Source organism: Alnus glutinosa, chromosome 6 (assembly GCF_958979055.1).
Source record: "Alnus glutinosa chromosome 6, dhAlnGlut1.1, whole genome shotgun sequence".
Lineage (NCBI taxonomy): Eukaryota > Viridiplantae > Streptophyta > Magnoliopsida > Fagales > Betulaceae > Alnus > Alnus glutinosa.
The window spans coordinates 23,704,565-23,724,859 of record NC_084891.1 but is presented as its reverse complement, the minus strand read 5'-3'; the positions used below and the strand labels follow the sequence as shown (position 1 = coordinate 23,724,859).

At 36.1% G+C, this 20,295-nt stretch overlaps 1 protein-coding gene across 1 annotated transcript; it reads right to left on the bottom strand.

The window, feature by feature from the left end:
• Window positions 1-11,332: 11,332 nt before the first annotated feature.
• Window positions 11,333-15,241, bottom strand: LOC133870386 (phospho-2-dehydro-3-deoxyheptonate aldolase 1, chloroplastic-like). The gene is made up of 5 exons (XM_062307495.1): window positions 14,640-15,241; window positions 14,268-14,545; window positions 13,376-13,652; window positions 12,791-13,036; window positions 11,333-11,798 (listed from the first exon to the last, which is right to left on the bottom strand). Exons 1-5 carry the CDS (start codon window positions 15,180-15,182, stop codon window positions 11,532-11,534), a joined length of 1,611 nt encoding a protein of 536 aa, XP_062163479.1. The 5' UTR covers window positions 15,183-15,241; the 3' UTR covers window positions 11,333-11,531.
• Between the last annotated feature and the right edge of the window lie 5,054 nt (window positions 15,242-20,295).

Here is a 20,295-nt window from a genome sequence, read left to right as displayed (position 1 = left end):
CCCACGAGGAATTGTGTTGTGAAAATTAATTTCTATTTATGCTCCGTTTGTTTCGGCGTAAAATGATTTCTGGAAAATGATTTCGGTATTTTCCGGTGTTTGGTAGGGGCGAAAATAATAGTCAACCGGAAAATGATTTCTGTTTGACCAAAAATGCTTAGTAAATTTCGGAAAATGATTTACGCTTTTTAAAAGCGTAAATCATTTTCCGAAGACGTCTGACGCGGTCGATTTATTTTAAACAAAGCAGTCGACCTTCACGTTTAAGCAGCCGACCACCATCGAAATCTTGCCGGTATCGGATTCCGACAACATCCGGTTAATGTTGTCGGAATCCGGCGACGGAATCCGGCCACCTTCGCCGGAATCCGGTCAGCCCAGATTCCGGCAACCAATCTGGCCAGATCCGGCCAGATCGCCGGGATCCGGCCGGTCTGGCCAGAGAGCCGGCCGGCTCTGGCCGGATTCCAGCCGGCTCTGGCCAGAGAGGCCGGATTCCGGCTAGATGCCGGCCGGATCTGGCCAGATCCGGCCTCTCTGGCCGGAATCCTGCAGGATGGCCAGAATCCGGCCGTTTGTGCCGGAATCCGGCCACTTCGCCGGAATCCGGACACTTCGCCGGAATCCGGCCATCCCAGATTCCGACGAAACTGTCCGGATTCCGGCCATTATCTTGAATTCTGACTGTATTAACCGAAATCAAGCAAAAATGGTCAAAATCTTGTCGGTCAGTGACGGAATCTCGTCATCGATGATTTTTATATTATTTTATATTAATATTTATATGTTTTGAATAAAAATTAATTTTTATAGGTTAATATGTTTGAATGAAAATATAAAAAATATTTGTAATTTTCTGTACGCGCCAAACACCGAAAAATGCTTTCGAAGAAAAATATTTTCCAGAAAAATGACTTCCCTGAAACCATTTTACGACGGAAACCATTTTACGTCGAAACAAACGGAGCATTAGACTAATCCTATTTTCACCTAGTTCCAAATTTATGGATTTTTAACAAAAGAAAACAAAAACAAAATAAATGAAAATAAAGGGGTCTAGGGTTTCGGAATCCACACTCACCAAATCAAAACAACCTAATCTCATGCTCATCACACACATTTCGAATTCTTTCAAACCAATCTTAGGTATGTTCTACCTTACTTCAAAAATTAGTTTAAATCATTGATGAATCCATTCTTCCACAAATCACAAAAGATATATAGTTTCAACTAAATCATCAAATGTATCCATAGAATGAAACACAATGAATATCCAACATACATGAAAACCCAAGCCATCAATTTAATGAAACTATATCAAATCATCACTTGTATCCGGAAATCACAAGAGATATCCAAAAATAATCTCAAAAACAGAAATAGAACAATGAGAAATCAAGCCCATAAACTCAAATAGCATAAACAAGCATGAAACTCAGTTTCTATTCACTGGTGAGGTTTAATCCTCAACCCTAGATGAAAGTATTAGCTAAACATGAACAAAGAAAGCATAAATAAACTACAAAAATGCATTAAAAACGACTAAACTTACAAAAGATTGAAGTTCTAGGTCAAAATCGACCCAAAAACCCTAAGATACAGTGAAATCGGCCATTAGGGCACTCCTAAGCGGCCTCCTCCGCGGCTTTCTCTTTAAAAATGAGAAAAGAATGATATTTATAGAGTTAGCTAGGGTTTCTGAAATTTCAGCTCCGCATAAATTCGATCGATCTACTTAATATTCGATCGATCTACTTAATAATCGATCGATCTACTTAATATTCGATCGATCTACTTTTCGATTGATCGAATTAATATTCGATTGATCTACTTTTTCAGCACTTCCGAAAATCCAGCTTTTCTATATATTTTTGCCTTGAAAATTGTCGTTTTTTCTCTTATTGCCCTGCAAAACGTAAAAACACTAAAACTAACCAAAACATTAGAAAGTAACAAAGCTAAAGGTTTAACTAATGTAAATTAAGGGGTCCAAATATACAATATTTGGCACTCATCAAATACCCCCAAACTTATATTTTGCTAGTCCCTTAGCAAAACAAAATGAAAAACAAAATCAAAGCATGAAACATAAGTCCTCTTTCGTGGGAGAAACGATTGCATTTAGCATATGCAACAAGCCTTTTAAACCCCTAGGACTCAGTGGACGAATGAAGTCTCGTGAGGGTTTGCCAGAAATGATACCCACAAACATTGAAACACTATGTTGTCAATAAGAAAGAATTTTTTTACACAAACCATGGTTCATATGTCATTGGCATGCTTAAAAAGAGAAACCCCATCATAAACATCAACAGGGGATCCAACATCAAATCATTCATTAATGGACAATAAAGACATCACATGTTCTTCAAAAGTGTTAAGTGAAATTAACATGTAATCATGAGGTTTCATTTTAATCTCAAAATAAGTACCTCAAAAATCGTTGGACTCCCTATCAAATGAAACAACCAAGGCAAGATATTCAAATTATTTTATTTTATATATTTTTTTTTGTTTTTTGTTTTTTTTTTTTGTGTGTAGGCTATGCAATGTTCGGCTCCCTTAAGCTTTCTAGTTGACCCATGTAACGAGTGTTGGGCCAGTGGCTCTCGAACCAGATGGTCTTAGGGCACTAGATGTAGAAACATCCCTAAGGGCTTAATTACTCAAGTCAAAAAGGCTACGAAGCCAAACTAGCCATACAATTAACCAAATTGAAATTCTCACATTTTGACGCGAACACTCAATGCTTAGTGAGGCAAGAGGCCCGGTTACTCAGTGAAAAACTCAAAATGATCTATTTTTTTTTTCTTTTCTTTTTATATATATATATATATATATAAATATCTTGCAAGCCAAGGTTATTTATCAATAAGTCATCCAACAATTCTCAAAATACACAATTAAGCACAAATTCATACCCCACAGATTACATGCTAATGTGCTCGTGATAATTCAACTCAAACAAGTGAAGTCTCACTAGCCCAAAAATAAGTCAAAAGATTCAGATTCCTAATGACATGATGTGTTCAAAACTTTAAGCAAGCCGATGAAATGCAAACCACAGCTATGGCTTAACTCAAACTTTACAACAATTTTTTTTTTTTTTTTTTTTTTTTTTAGAACAAAAAGACAACTAAAAATAACTAAACAAACAGAAAAAAAAAAAAATTAAATAAACAAACAAATAGACAAGTGTTTTTCCATACCCCCAAACTTGAATTACACATTGTCATCAATGTGTAGTATAGAAATACATTACCAGAAGTAAGGAAAAATCAAGGTGTGAAAAAGGTCAAGGCGTCCCCCAAACTTAAACACCAAAACACCTGTCAACAAACACTAACAACAATATTTTCTCATAGAAACAAACATCAAAAGGTTAATTGCTGTCAGAAACAAAAATAAAATAACAAGAAATGAAATGAAAAGAAAAATGAAAGAAATTAAATGTGCATAAAGTAAAAAGGGAAAAAAAAAAATTTACAGCGCCTTCCTCGATCATGTGGATGTCCAACCAATCCCTTCCACCCTTTCCTCTTAAAAATTTGGTATCCCTCTGGTGGAATGTTTCGCCATTTTATGTAGCCAACTTGCTTGTTTTGAAAGATCTTCTTAGGACAATGGTGCCTAGATTTGCGCAGTTGTGTGCATAGATCCTTGACAGTTTTGGCATAAGATGGCTCTTTGAGACATTTAAGAATTGAAGCTTAGGGCTCATGAAATGTCTCAAGAGGGATGGTGATGAAGGAATGAGCTTTAGTACTCATTTCCTTGTCATTGGACGTATTTGGATTTGGCGGGGGCGTTGTGTGCTCCAGGTGCTCCTCATTTTCTTTCTCCTCATTGCTATCCACAATTTCCTCATTCTCAAACATGGTGATGGTAGGGACATGCTCATGACAAGAATAGCTAGCATCATCTACATCAATCATGTAGTGCCCTTCAACCATCAGCTGATTTTGAAGCTCTTCTTCCTCTATTCTGGTGACTTCAGCAACTAGATATTCCATCTGTCCTTCTATCCTAGCAATCGCTTGAGTGTTTTCTATAGTAGTATTCTTCATATCACTAATAGCTCGGCCTGTGAGCTCTATGAAGACCTTGAAAGTGTCTTCCAAAGTGGACTGTGAGGAAGAAGCTGAATAATTATAGGATGAAGGATGAGAAGATTGGCTATCGAACTGCGGATAATCAGGATGGTGCAGTTCTTGAAATTGGGGAGCACAATTTCCCATGGCTTGAGCTTGCCACGAGAAATCAGGATGATTGCTCCAGTCCGGGTTGTAAAAATTGGGATTTGCATCAAATCCTGGACTAGAGAAATTGGGGTTCATTTGCTCATAAGAAAGATTGCAGAATTGTCCTCAGGAGGGACAACTACTAGCACTATGATAAGGATCAGAGCAATATGAACATGGTTCATGTGGGTTGAAACTGTAAGAGTAGTTGGTTGGTGCAAGTGTCTTACCACTAGGTAAAGCATGTTGTGCAGAAGAATTACTAAAATTATCAAAATAAAAATTCATGCTTCACTTGCACCCTATAGCATGCAAATATCCCACAAAAGAAATGAACCAAGTGTTTTTTTTTTAAAAAATAAAAAAATAAAATTAATCAAAGAAAAACAAACAATAAAATAATATAAAACAGAAACAAAATATTAACAAAATAAACTAAAAACAACTGATTTTTTTTTTTTTTTTTTAACTGCTTCCGGTTTCTGCTGTTGTCTTCAGTCTTTCGCTCGATCAACTATAGGGTCAATCGAGCGACTTTCGATTGAGCGAATATTAACTAGATCGATCTATTTTCGATCGATCGAATTTTTGCTCGATCGATCGACTTTACAGGGCACTCAGAAAGTGAAGCAGCTGCAAAAACAGAACCGGAAAAACAACAATTTTTCTATTTTTTTTTGTTTTTGAACATAAAACAAAAACAAAACAGAAATTATATGAAACAAAAATCTACCTAAACTAGTAGAAAAATAAAATCAATTCAAACAAAAATCAATTTCCACAAACAAAACAATTCCCCGGCAACGGCGCCAAAAACTTGTTTTGCAAATTATAATACTTGCAAGTGCACGAATCGTTTGCAATATAGCGTTATGCAAGTGCGAGGTCGATCCCACGAGGAATTGTGTTGTGAAAATTAATTTCTATTTAAACTAATCCTATTTTAACCTAGTTCCAAATTTAGGGATTTTTAACAAAAGAAAACATAAACAAAATAAATAAAAATAAAGGGGTCTAGGGTTTCGGAATCCACACTCACCAAATCACAACAACCTAATCTCATGCTCATCACACACATTTCGAATTCTTTCAAACCAATCTTAGGTATGTTCTACCTTCCTTCAAAAATTAGTTTAAATCATTCAATGAATTCATTCTTCCACAAATCACAAAAGATATCTAGTTTTAACTAAATCATCAAATGTATCCATAGAATGAAACACAATGAATATCCAACATACATGAAAACCCAAGCCATCAATTTAATGAAACTATATCAAATCATCACTTGTATTCGGAAATCACAAGAGATATCCAAAAATAAAAAATCGAAATAGAACAATGAGAAATCAAGCCCATAAACTCAAATAGCATAAACAAGCATGAAACTCAGTTTCTATTCACTGGTGAGGTTTCATCATCAACCCTAGATGAAAGTATTAGCTAGACATGAACAAAGAAAGCATAAATAAACTACAAGAATGCATTAAAAACGAATAAACTTACAAAAGATTGAAGTTCTATGTCAAAATCAACTCAAAAACCCTAAGATACAGTGAAATCGGCCCCTAGGGCACTCCTAAGCGGCCTCCTCTGCAGCTCTCTCTAAAAATGAGAAAAGAATGATATTTATAGAGTTAGCTAGGGTTTCTAAAATTTCAGCTCCGCATAAATTCGATCGATCGATTTTAAAATCGATCGATCTACTTAATAATCGATCGATCTACTTTTCGATCAATCTACTTAATAATCGATCGATCTACTTTTCGATTGATCTACTTAATATTCGATCGATCTACTTTTTCAGCACTTCCGAAAATCCAACTTTTCTATGTGTTTTTGCCTTGAAAATTGTCATTTTTTCTCTTATTGCCCTGCAAAACGCAAAAACACTAAAACTAACCAAAATATCAGAAAGTAACAAAGCTAAAGGTTTAACTAATGTAAATTAAGGGGTCCAAATATACAATATTTGGCACTCATCAACACGTACACCCACGACCGGATTAGAGGCATCTTTGTGGAACGTGGTCAAGTATCTCGGATTCTCGCAGCTTCTCATCCTTTGACAGGAAGTGGGTTGAGCTCGACGTTGGACTTGGTTGACAAGCTTTCTTTTTGGATTATGGGTGTGCCTTAGTTAGACTTTTAGGCCCAATTCCCTTTTGAACCATGTTCATACAGGTCGGACTGACCGGTTTGGTGACATGGGCTGTTGAAAATAGTGATGATCTCATTATGCAAAACAATAGAGCAATAAGAGTGATTGCTGGCGGTGTCAGCTACTTCCACTCTGATACTTAAGTTAATCTATCTGGTATAATAACAGTAGTGTTTCAATAATAATAATTTCAACCCGTGAATAACTGGAGGTTGGTTTGTATTTATACTGAAGGGTTAAGACCGTTAACCCCTTGAAATGAGGGAGAACATCTTTCTGATTGTGGTCTCTGAAATGTGGGTTATTGCACGTCCCGAAATGTAAGTCTTCTGATAATCCGAAACATGTACACCCACGACCGGATTGGAGGCATCTTTGTGGAACGTGGCCAAGTATCTCGGATTCTTGCGGCTTCTTCTCGTCATTTGACAGGAAGTGGGCCGAGCTCTGCATTGGACTCGGCCGACAGGCCTTCTTTTTGGATTAGGGTGGGGCCTTTGGTTGGACTTTCAGGCCCAATTCCCTTTTGATAGGGGCTTCCTGAATTCCAAGCTTGTGGAACCAAGTTCATTCAAGGCAGGCAAACCGACTAGGTTTAAAATTCTGTAATAGGCCTGTTTAGGCTTTGGGGATGATAATTCCCCAACACAATATTTAAAAAATATTTGAAAAACCAAAACCATCCAAACATGCAACATTTGACAAACAACTTTTTTCCACTATTTTTCTCATAAAAAATTCAAATCTCATTTCACATTTATATCATATTAATTACTTCTTATTTCTATTTAAACAAAAAATCTTACAACAAAATTCTTTACCAAATACACACCCGCCGTCCATAAATGAGGTATTTTTTTCAAAAAGTAATGCTACAAAGATAGAGCCTTGAAAAATGAATTTAGTGCTTGTAGATTTGGTTCGGTCTTTCAATTAAAATTAGACAAGTATCCTTTGATATCGATCCTACATAATCTCAATGATAAGTTGGTCTAGTGGTTGCCCTTAGGGCCGAGCACTGCTCCTAATAGGCGGTTTTCAGCCCTAACCCACCTTCATATCCAACCCTCAGCGAGAAGCATAGTTTCAATATCCACTTTGGGGGCGGAATCCACCCGTATCCGCCCAAGTGAAAGGGTAATTTTTATTGAATCATCTGTTTTAACTGTAAATAATAATAGATCCACAAAATCAAAATCAAAACAACAAATAATACATCCACAATATCAAAACCAATAAATACATCATACAATGTATCCACTATGACGACCCATATATATATATTTTAATGTAAAACAAAGTCACAGTGGCACGGCGATTAATCATTAAGCCAACATCAACCTAATACATATCATAACATATGCATAATATATCAGAGATAAACACATTGTCAAGGTGAAAATGTAGATACAGATGCAGTTATTGGCAATATCTGCATCCGCATAATGCAGTTATCACTTTTAAGTATTCGTATCCATACCTGTATCTGCATCATGCATGCGTTAAATATCTACATTCGTGTACGGCTATTGCAGTTATTATCCACTATCTCCATATGAAGCAATTAACGCTTTAAATTACCATCTAAGTCTATATGCAATATTAAATAATGTGTTTATTACTATATGCAAACTTAAATAAATTAATACTTCACTTGTTACATAATTTACGATTATCAATTATAGATGGTTATTATTTCAAAGAGTAATCGAGATTTGGATTACTCAAAGAAAAGAAAATAAAAATAAAAATAAATAAATGTAATGCAATATGACGTTACCAATGATAGTAAAAAAAAAAAAAAAACTAATATAACTTAAAGGTCCTAAACTTACTAAATTCAAAACGATATTATTTTAATGAATTTAATTAAATATATATATATATATATATATATATATATATATATATATATATACAAAGGGAAATCGTAGGAGATCACATGGGAGTTCTCCTAAAACTAAAGAATAAGTGATTCAAATAATTCTTTGAGACCTTAAAGGGCGTGTTAATAGGAATCTTAATTGCAAGTGGGATATAGTCGTATAGATACTAAAATGCTGGTTTAATTTTTTATTTTATTTTATTTTTTTGGTTTCGATTTTGGTTTTGACTTGTTGGGTTGGTATAGTTTAGTTGATTTCACCCGGAGAGTAGTAGGTCCTTTTACACAATTTTGAGCTTTACTTATAAAGCATAGGCTCTTCTTCAATTAATTCAATCGGAGAGAATCCAAATTTGTATAGTTTGGAGTTGATACTTGTATAAGAGAGCCCCTTCTGTCAGGCCATGGCATAAAACAAGGGTTTTCTGCAATTACATTTTGACACGTCATCTCAGAAAAAAAAAAAAAAAAACTCAAAAATTTCAATTGCTGTTGAAACACTGGATCTTTTGCCCCATTTCCCTCTCAAAGACATTCCGCCCCTGCCCAAGCAGACATTCCGCCACAGCCAGGCCGGACACCGTCGGCACCGCCCAGGCCAGACCACGCCGCCAACGCCCGTAATGGACCCGCTGCCACCGACCGGGTCGAAACACCAGCCAGGCCAAAACCAACGGCACCGAACGTTGCTCCTCCGACGTGGGTCTAGATGCTGCCGGCACTACCCAGGCCAGAACACGCCGCCAACTCTTGAGTCAAAACACTCCGCCGAACGCTGCTCCTCCTACGGATCGACGTCCACCCGGCCGACGAAATGGTTGGCCAGAAGGCCACCCCCAAGTTCGGGCCAACCCCAGACCTCAGGGGTGGCCGCGCGGCCACCCCCCAGTGGCCGGGGGTGGCCACGCAGCCACCCCGGCCAACTTTGGGTCCAAGAAGTTGCCGATCCGTTTGTCTTCTCCTTCCCATTCAAGGACTACCCACTACATTCGTCTTCTCCTTCAAGTTTCGACGCCGTGGAGTTGCCGCCGATCTCGAGGTCCAGCGTGGCCGCGTGGGGCAGTGGCTAGGAGGAGGATTTTTGGTTTTTTTTTTTTTTTGGTTTTTTTTTTTTTTTGGTTTTTTTTTTTTTTTTTTTCTAAAGACTAAAAGAGTGAAGGAAGGAGATGATCCGGTGTTTTTGCCGACACTTATATTTTTTGTGTTTTTTTTTGTTTCATACTGATATGTCAACTTCTTATTGGTGGGCAAAAAGGTGACGATTTTTGCCACCACCGAATAGAAGTTATTCTCCTTGTATAATGTCAGTGTTTTTTTAACTTGATTGCTAAAGAGAAATTTGTACAGATTGGTTGGTTGATATAAAATGCTTAATTATTCATTAAAAAAATAAAAGAAAATAAAAAAGATTACATGAGATGTGAGTGTCGGCAAGCTGGCAACATTAGAGTTGCGAGACTTTTATATATATATATATATATAAGTTTTACAAATTTAATAATTAATTTGAAAAAAGAAACATGAAATGGACTGAAATGTAATGTGTTTGTTCAGTGTACGGTTGTGTGGTCATGAGAGAAAGAGAAAGAAAGAAGAGGGTGCAGTGGTTGAATACGCGAGACAAAGAAAGAAGGGAATATGAGAGAGAGAGAGAGAGAGAAGAAAGAAGGGGATATATACGTGTGATATGCATGGGGAAACGTGTTGGCAAGAAGAGAAGAGTGGGTGTAAATAAAGAGAGGGATTTAAGTAAAGAAAAGGAGTTGTTGTACTTGTGTAGGATTGAAATAAAAGATTAACCAAACGGGAAAGAAAAGTGAGTGCATGTAGTGTGCGTGTGAGGAGACAATAAGTGCAGTGGGTTGAGAGACAAAGCGTGAAGAGGACAAGTGTTGTGAAAGAAAGAAAACAAGTGAGGAGAAATTGGAAACGACTGGGAAAATGTTGAGGTGGTGTGTGTGTGAGTACATACACGTTGTCAAGAGTAAAGGCTATTTTTCATGAAACAAGAATTTATTTCTGAAAAAGTGAAGGTTAAGTATATGTATAAACACTGACTTTCTGAAAAGAAATGTAAGGTACTTAAAAATAATGGCCGGAACCCACTGCAACAACTACTCCGATGGGGAGGGGGAAGGAGGAGGGACGAGACTAAACTTTTTCCTCCTTCCCAAACGACACTCACAAAGAGGAAACAAGCTCTCAAAAAATGCTTTACCGGAGAGAAAACGAGAGAGACTGTGAACTCTTCGGAAGACTCTCAATGGGGTGTTATGATACCAAATATCAATTAGGTTTTGAAAATATCAATATTGACAGAGAATAAAAAAAAAAAAATGAACTTCATAAATTATAGGGAAAAGTATACGTACCCTCTCAAACTACCACCCCATTATGAATGTCTCCTTCCCAAGTAGTTGAGTTGATGTCCCCCAAACTATCAAGATTGTAAATGGCCCCTAAGGCTAGTAAAAAGACAAAATGACTTTAAAAAAAAAAAAAAAAAAAAATTAATAAGACAAAGATATTCTTATAAATTCGAAAAAAAAAAAAAACGTTTTCTTTAATTTTTTAAAAATATTTAAGTTTTTAGTTTTTTTTTTTTAATAATATTATTATTATCATTTTTAATTTTATGAAGGATTTTTTTTGTTCCTCGGGTGATATTGACAAATTTTGATAGTTTAAAGAAAATATTAACTCAATTAATAATTTGGAAAGACATTAACAATATGACGATAATTTAAAGTGAGTATACGTAATTTTTCTAAATTTTGGGTTCAACATGTTAGCCCTGCACAAACCATTAAGCCCCTTCCTCAGCTACTAAAGTGTGCCTATAAGGTAGACCCCATTATGTAACAAGCTATTAGCTATCTCTGTTAGAATAAGAATGTTGTTAGATTTAGTTCGGTTTTTATTACAAATTTACATGAATTTATAAGGAGTTATAGTCGAAGTTGTAATTCGCCAAGCATTTAGCATTTTCCTAAGAATACTCACAACCTCCGTACATATACAAAAACCCACAAAACACAAACCAAATATAAAATGCAGTCATCGTTTCCATTTATTCCACTTTCCTTTCAGAAGTCTCACACCACCACTTCCTTTTAAGTATACACATACAATACACAACATAAATAACTCAAAAAACTCAAAAGTGATCATGCTAATACAACCACTAATAACTTAGGGAAAAAGAAGGAACATATTGTTGGCCTTGGGCATTTGAAGCCCTATTCTAGAACCCTAAGGAGGAAAGAGGTTGCTGAGATCTGATCCTCCTCTTTCTAAGACGCTCCGCAATGATGAAGGCAAGCTCAAGAGCTTGTGAAGCATTCAGCCTGGGGTCACAGTGGGTGTGGTAACGTGAACTTAGGTCATCAAATGTCACGGTTCGTGACCCACCAATGCACTCTGTCACGTTCTGCCCTGTCATCTCTAGATGAACTCCTCCTGGGTGGCTTCCTTCTTGCTCATGCACGTCAAAGAAGGCTCTCACCTCAGCCTGTCCAAATAAAGTTTTAAGGATTAATTGCCTTTTACTTACCTAAATAAATTATGATAATAAATAGCTGTATGTCCAAATAAAGTTGAGACTTTTATACTGCAAAATGAATTTCAAGGTCCAAGCCTAACTTACAGATAGGGAAATATGACCGCTCAGGTTTAAAAAAAAAAAAAAAAAAGAAGAAGAAAGAAGAGGGAGATGGGGAAATGCGGCCACCTACCTACCATAGGCATAATATCTTATGAAACATTATTAAGACACCCAGCTTGACTGTTTCACCCAAACACACCATACAAGTTGTCTCTTTCCACACCTACTACGCCTGATTATATTGCTTCATACAAGCCAATTGCTAGAAAATGAAATGATCGTTCTTTCAAGCGACTGAAAACCACCAGCTGTTCAGGACAGTTGACTACTTGTCCCACCTCATGAATGATCCACTAGCTAAATCACCTAACTTCTCAAGAGCAGTCAGGCTATTCTATTAAGTGCAAGCACTGATTGGTGACTGATCCATCTATAGGTACTAAAGATCCCAAAAGCAATTTGGGACAGAAAGTTTATGGGTTACCACCAAAGCAAATGCCTGAAGGCTAAGTTTGGATGACACCGCGATCATAAGTGGCTCATAAACCATAACTTGAACGGCAATTGATCGGTAATTCCCGTAACTTTAAGGGCATTTGATCGGTATTTAGAATTGCATTACTATAGTTATTAATGAATTTTTATATTTGGGAAATGAATTCTTAATACATTCTAGTTATGATACTTAATTGTTCTCTCTTCCCCCTTTCTATAACAAACTTCATTCTAAAGGATGTTTGTTTCTCTAAATGTTATGGAAAAAAAGATGTTTTCATTTCTATGCAGTGTATGATACCATTTTGCAGCACGCATTCAACTCCTAATAATTATTTCCACCCCTACCAGTGAAAAAAATAAACGATGGGTAACATAAAAGAAGTAAATGATGAGTAAAATACCCTGATGGAGTCAAAGGGGCGAGTTTTGAGACCGCACGGAGCCTTTATTGTGTTTCCATGCATAGGATCACTGACCCATGTAACAATGTGCCCAGCTCTGCGGACAGCCCTAATTAGATGAGGAAGCTTTACCCTCATGTTTTCAGCTCCCATTCTTGTGATTATTGTTATCCTCCCAGCTTTGTTCTGAGGATTCAAAATCTCGATGAGCTTGACAAGCTCGTTTGGATCCATCTTATCACTGACCTGAAGCACAAACGCCACTTTTCGTTATTCATCTCAGAAACTCATCATCAGAATAACAGAAAAAACTTGCACATATTCACATACAAGTATCGAAAACAAATACTATTCGACTTAGAGTTGGGACTAGAGCAATGAGCCACACAATTTCCAGTTTATTACCAGTTTCATTTTGGAATAAAAAACAGGATTAGTGGTGCCAATAAAATCAGCTTCACTTGGGAGTTTCATTCATCTGGAGGTTTTCAAAATACTTCACTTGTTCAAGGTAATGTTGTTCGTATCAACTTATCAGATAATCAATGTTTATGATTGAATTAGTAGAATAGAAAGCATAGTAACCTTAATGCCGAGGGGATTAGCAATCCCTTTTAGAAACTCAACATGAGCACCATCCAGCTGCCTGGTACGTTCCCCTGCCCAAAGAAAATGGGCAGAGCAGTCATAGTAAAGGCCTGAGGTTGAATCCAACCTAGTAAGTGACTGCTCATATGGCAAGAGCAAGCATTCATGGGATGTCCAGAAATCAGTTGTCGTCATAATGGGATGGTCAACAGTGAGTCCAGCTGCAGTCATGAATCCAAGGGCCTCATCAACACGATGAGCTAGTTCACGGTACCTGCCGTGCCGAGACGATTATTAACATAATGATGACAAAATTATCCGCAAAAAAAAGAAAGAAAACCAAGCTTAACACGATTGAATTTTGAATCCCAGAACCCAATTAAACTCATCACATCTTAAGAATTAGTTATTCATATTATTAGAGAAACAGCCATAATTAAAATAGCTATAAAAAAAATAAAAATAAAAAGGGGCCTTCGAATACTCAAAAAGAAAATCTATCCACATATGTTATTGATGAGATGGTATCATGGATTTAAACTGCATAATTCGTCCACGCACCAGCCATATGAAAAAGACAGGATATCAAAAAAACGTGAAAGCAGTCCATCATTCTAAATAGGCAGATTTTTTACGGAACACAACCTAGAAGAAACAACCAAACAAAGTAGCAAGTAATAAGGACAGATATACTTTATACGGTATGAATTTTATCTGCCATATAGACCACGTCATCGAACCAGAAAAGTCAAGAAAATAGATAAAAACATGTGAAAATGACAAAAGTAAATCTACGCTGTAAAAATCTTACACTTTAATGCACGACATAGTTTCAAGAAAGTAATACCAAATTCCAAATTATGAATCTGTCGTCTGAGTTGACACATACCTATCTCCCTGCTCGCTGTGCTCCGCGAAATCCAGATTCCACTGGGTGACCCTCTGCATAGCAGCATACCCTCCGGTAGCGAAGGCCCTCAGAAGGTTGAGAGTGGCAGCAGATTGACAGTAGGCTCTAATCATCCTCTGGGGGTCCGGAGTCCTCGACTTCTCGTCGAAAGCGTCTCCGTTCACATTGTCCCCTCTGTAACTCGGCAGCTTCACACCGTTCTTCTCCTCGAACGGATCCGATCTCGGCTTCGCAAACTGACCCGCCATTCTCCCCATCTACAAAACAACCAAATCACACAAATTCAATAATCCAATCCAATAACCCAAAAATTCTAACAATTTAGAAAGAACCAAACACAAAAGCTTAGACCTTGATAACAGGCAATTGACCTCCGAACATTAAGACGGCACCCATTTGGAGGATGATTCTGAAGGTATCACGGATGTTGTTGGCATTGAATTCCTTGAAGCTCTCGGCGCAATCCCCGCCTTGCAGAAGGAACGCGTTGCCCATGGCGGCCTCAGCCAGCCGCTCCTCGAGGTTCCTCGCCTCTCCGGCGAAAACGATCGGAGGGAATGTATCGAGGGTCTTGAGCACCGACTCGAGCTCCTCCTGATTCGGGTACTCCGGCAGCTGGAGAGCCTTCTTGGTCTTCCAGCTCTCCACGCTCCACGTCACCGGAGCCGCATTGTGGGTCGTCTTCGTCGGCGGTGGCGTTACTTGCTGCTTCGGCGGCTTGTCGGAGACAACCGGGTTCTTAGCGGGCTCGGCGGCGTGGACGGCGGAGATCGAAGGGAGTGATCTGCGCCTGGAAGGGATGGAGGGTTGGTGGGGTTTGGTGGAGGGCAGGAGAGAAGACTGGGTTTGAATGAAGGATTTGGTGGGAATCACAGAGCTGCTTGTGAGAGCCATTTCTTTATTTGCAGAATGTGAGATACGCAGATGTTCAGGGGTATCTGAAGAAGGTGAGAGAGCAATGTAGTGGCTTTTATAGAGGATTGATTAGCTTTGTGGGTTGGGCTGTTGTCTGGTGGAAGAGACGTGGCGGGGGTAGTTGAGGCCGGGGGTATTTTCCAAAATTTGAAGAGACGTGAAGGGTATTCTCGGGAGTTACCCCATCTATGCGTATTCGGGTTCTTTTCAACCCTTGACGTGCCAGAAACTAATAATAATAAATGTTAATTATGTGAAGAAAAAAAATTTGACTGAGGTGCCTTCAAAAAATTATAGCAATTAGCACACGTCTTGTTTTTTTTTTTTTTTTAAGAATTCAGATTTAATTTCACTTTTTTATATGAAAAAAATAAAATTAAATCTGGACCCTTTACTGCACTTTAACCAAATTCAAAAAATAATAATAATAATAATAATAATCTTACTCAGTATAAATTTTATTTCTTTTTTTTTTTTTTTGAAGGGAGTATAAATTTTAATTCTTCATGTTTGTAGAATGTTTATTCTATCATTAAAAGAAAATAGTATTTTAGACTTTGTTTGTTAATATGTTTTGGTGTTTTTTGTTTGTGGTTTGAAAAAATATTTTGATGTGACATTAATATGAAAATTATTTTTGTGTTTTTAAGAGTTTTGTATTTGTATTGTTGGTTAATGCTTTTGTATTAAGAAAAGAAAATAGACAACAAAATAAAAAATTTAACAAACAGAGATATATTTAAAATGATTTGTTATTATATTTTGTGAATGAATAATGATTTAAAATGCTATATTCTTCTTGTAGGAAATAGGGTAAAGAATGAAGTTTTAATTTAAAATATATTAAGTACATATATAACTTAATTATATATAAAAAAATAAAAATAAAAATAAAAAATATTGCCATGTCCGGTGGAGATAGATTGACAAATCCATACCAAGAGATAAGCCTTGAGAATGACTTGCTAAAGAGCATCTCCAACAAGGTTAGGTAAAAAATTTAATCAAAAAGTGCAATTATTCAATTTAGATATTTATTCTTCAATATAAACTACATCAAATTCTTTATCCTCTTTTTTACTTTCTTTAAATATTATTTGTTTTACTATTCTTGCAATTCTTCGGCTTAACCCTGGTGTTGATTATTTCATCATACACCTTTTATGTATTTTCATGCTGTGCACATTTCACAAACTCATAATCAAAATATTATAAAGCGCCATACTCAGCCTCCCCATTGATCAATTTCGTCATACTTTCTAACTTTCCAACGCAACCACAACCTCATTCATCCTATCAACTCTATAATACGCATTGATCTAAAAATCTAAAGAGGATTTGGTGGAAGGGCACCGAGGTCGAAGAAATGGACGGTGGTAGCGAACATGGAGTGGTCGTGGTGAAAGAAGTTAACAATGAAGGCTCAGTTAAAGATGTGGAAGTCATAATGGGTGAGCGAAAGCTGGTGGTGAAGCTTGGACTTGAGGAAGTGGAGGCGGCGTGTGGTTGGAGAGAGTGAGAGTGGGGTGGGAGGGGTTGGCGGTGGTGATGGGATCATGGGAGGGTTGGTGAGAATGAATAAAATATTGAAATATTTTGCTACAGTAAAAAAAGCTACAAGTTGTGAATTACTATAGCTAAAAAGAAAGAAGTGTCACATTTTGTAAAGATAATTTGTTAGAAGTCAAAAAAGTCTTGTATTAATTAGATATACATAGTATAAGAGTTTTAGCTAATTTGATAGAGATGTATGATAAACATACAATGAAGATAACCAAGCCAAGCTTTTCAGAACTACATATGTCTGTTTGCTAACAATTATTTTATTTTCTTCTTTTATTTGTACTTTCAACAAAAACTTATATACATATAAACATTAATAAACAATTTTCAACATAAAACTCTCATAAAAAATAAAATTACTTCCAACTTTATATCACATTAAAATACCCTTTTCAACCAAAACACAAAACTACGAGCTCGTTTGACAAACCGATTCATGTTTTTATTTCTTAAAACTGTTTTTAGAACAAATAGAAAATAATTTTCTTTTCCTTTTTTTTTTTTCTTTTCTAATCAAGTGTTTGGTAAACTGTTTTTGAATATATATATATATATATATATGTGTGTGTGTAATATTTCTCACAATGGAGGAAGAAAAATAAAGAGGAGTAAATGGAAATACTGAAAATTGTTTTCATAATTTTGTCTTTTAGTGTTTTTGTTTTCACTTATTTTGATTTTTAAAACAGATTGCTAAACACGCATCAACAATACATTAGATGCATTTTACCGTTCTAAAACAGCTACCAAACAGGCCTGTACAGTTCCCGGAAAAATGTTATGAAAATACACAATGTGGGACAAATACAATGTTTGGAAATAAAGTAAACAATGTCCAGCAAAGACCAATTTCTTTTAATCTTCAAAAGCGACCCTCCTTATACGACTCGGGGAAAATTCGGGAAGGGGTCCAAGTCGGCCGCTCCAACTCTCCCCACCTACCCACTTCCATTTCACGCACCACCCTCCCTCTCTCCTACCCCCAAGGCCCCCACCTATGAAAACGTCTAATCCTTTAGGCGAACGATATTTTGTCACCTAAAAACATAGTTATTGATATAATTTTTAATTTTTTTAAATAAAAAACACAAAATCAAATCCTAATTTATGTACATGATTTTATTATTTTTTGTTTAATAAAAAAATTTAATAATTATATCATAGAGTGATAATATATCATATCTCCATTCTTTATGCCCATTTGTCCTTTACACAAATGACACTGGCACAAGATGCGGCATATTCTTTTCCTTTGGACTTTGGGTGATATAATAAATTATTATTAGTTGTAAAAGACTTACATTACACTCTCATTTCACTTCGTTTTATTAGACTAAATCTGACCATATTCATCTACCCTTATTAACCACAAAAAAAAAAAAAAAAAAAAGGGTCAAGGATAGATAGGCCCAATTACATCACCCAATTAAATGAAAGTGTGAAAACTCATAGACTCTTGTTAAAGAAAAAAATTTTCTTTACAAGCCGATTTTCAAGAGTGAGTTATATTCAAAAGTTTGTATCAGTTGATATCAGAGCCAAACACCACGTCACAAAATGGGCGACTTATGGACTAGATTAAAATATTGATAGGTGAGTGGAACCACTAAAAGAGAAAATGACTACCATCAAGTCAGTATCGATAGAGCAAGCCACAGTGAACATTAGTTGCGAAAGCGTGTTGGTATGTTACGATCTTTGTATTTAATTTTAATCATGTGTATATAAGCTCTTGGGCCCTTGGCCACCGTTCCCTTCCAAGTCGGTTCTTAACAATAAGTTCTACCCAAAAATTTGTATCACTCTACATCAGTCAAATGAAATAAAAATGAGATAGGATTTAATACATATCATTACTCTAATAAATAATTTAAACACAAAAGATATAAAAACAATATTTAATTTTATGCCACATCATAATATTTGTTTGGATTCAACACAGGAAAACACTCTTAAAATGCGTCAATAAACAAAACCAATATTGAACGGATTGAACGGGTCAAGCTCACGGGAAATGATTGTTGGGGGACGATTTACTGTCCCCCAACCGGCCCTTTTATTAAAAAAATAATATTTTTAATCAAAAGCAACTTCGGATGTAACATCCAAGGTTGCTTTTGATTATAAATACCCCATTTTAATAAAAAGGGGGGCAACCGTCTCCTGCCAATCAGTTCTCCAAGTTCCTTGAGGTTTTTTTCTTTTTCTTTTTTTTTTTTTTTTTTTTGAACATCACCTTCATTAAGACAACAGCCCCAAAAGGGGAATACAATCCTCCAGAGAATTTTACAAACCTAACATAAAACAGAAGGTGAAAACTGACGCCTGAAGGTGAAAGCACAGCTCAAAGGCCATTTTAGTGACAAAAGATAAAGAATCTTCATCCACTAAGTCAGGATAAAACCTGACTTAAAGTAGCTATCAAATACAATAGATTAATAAGATATGAACCTACAATTTTTAAAGCACAACTCACCTAAACATAAAAGTCCATACAAAATCAGCCTATTGCAAAAGATAAACTGTGAAAAGAAGGAATATACAAAGACCAAAAATTCAAGGGAAGTTGGAATGACTTCTAAGGACATTTTCCTTTTGTCTTGACGTCATATTGGCCCAGATTTCCAACGATATGTATATTGGGCAATACTCTTTCCTCCTTTCTTATTAAATTATTTTACGTTATTCCGTTTTTATATAAATTTGAAAGCAAAGTTTGAAAAGATGATCCGAGGAGGTCAAAATTGTCAGGGCCTTATTTTATTTTTATTTTTTCCTTTTTCTTTAACTAGTTGCCACTCGCCAGCGTACCCTATGCACCCATAACTCGTGTACGAAACATACAATGAAGAGGTAGGTGAACCAATGGAGGTGAGAGATAATAAAAAGAGTGTTGTGGAATTTACATGTTTTTAACAATATCGTTAGTCTACGGGAAACGATCCATACACTCATTTCTTATAACAGTCCCATAATAAGCTGACGTGGCTGGTAATATTTTATTATTTTTTTTGTTTTGTTTTCTTTTTTTTTTTTTTGTAAAAAAAAATAAAATATTACCAGTCACGTCAGCTTGTTGTGGGGCTGTTGTAAGAAATGAGTGTAGGGATCATTTCTCTTAGTCCACATATGTAAGGGTCGGATTTGGAGTGGGGTCTCGGTGGTCACCCAAGCATTTCCCTTCATAGAATAGCAAAGGCAACTAAAGTTTTTGCACAATTTCGTTAATCTGTGAAGAAAACCTATCTAGGCACATAAATCATGGATCCAACGTTTTGTTCCCTTTCTCTAGAGATCATGTTAAATATTTAAATCACTTGATTTTTTTAATATTCGCACGTGTAGTTTCAAATTCATCTTTAATAATTGAGGCCTAATATATTGAATATTTAATTTAAATGAGAGGTGAATAACAAAGACAATGTTTAAATTCAGAACTTTTACTGTGATACCATATTAAATCATCACTTATCTAAAAAAATTTAACTATGGAAGAAATAGTTGATTTAATTATTTAATTAATGAGTAG

What these genes read in the sequence shown, in the direction of transcription:
- LOC133870386 (XM_062307495.1), bottom strand. Translation starts at nt 15,182, where the DNA reads ATGGCTCTCACAAGCAGCTCTGTGATTCCCACCAAATCCTTCATTCAA. An exon ending in CACAGCGAGCAGGGAGATAG is followed by an intron (nt 13,653 to 14,267) that starts GTATGTGTCAAC and finishes TCGGCACGGCAG; the next exon opens with GTACCGTGAACTAGCTCATC. An exon ending in GCCCCTTTGACTCCATCAGG is followed by an intron (nt 11,799 to 12,790) that starts GTATTTTACTCA and finishes TTATTTGGACAG; the next exon opens with GCTGAGGTGAGAGCCTTCTT.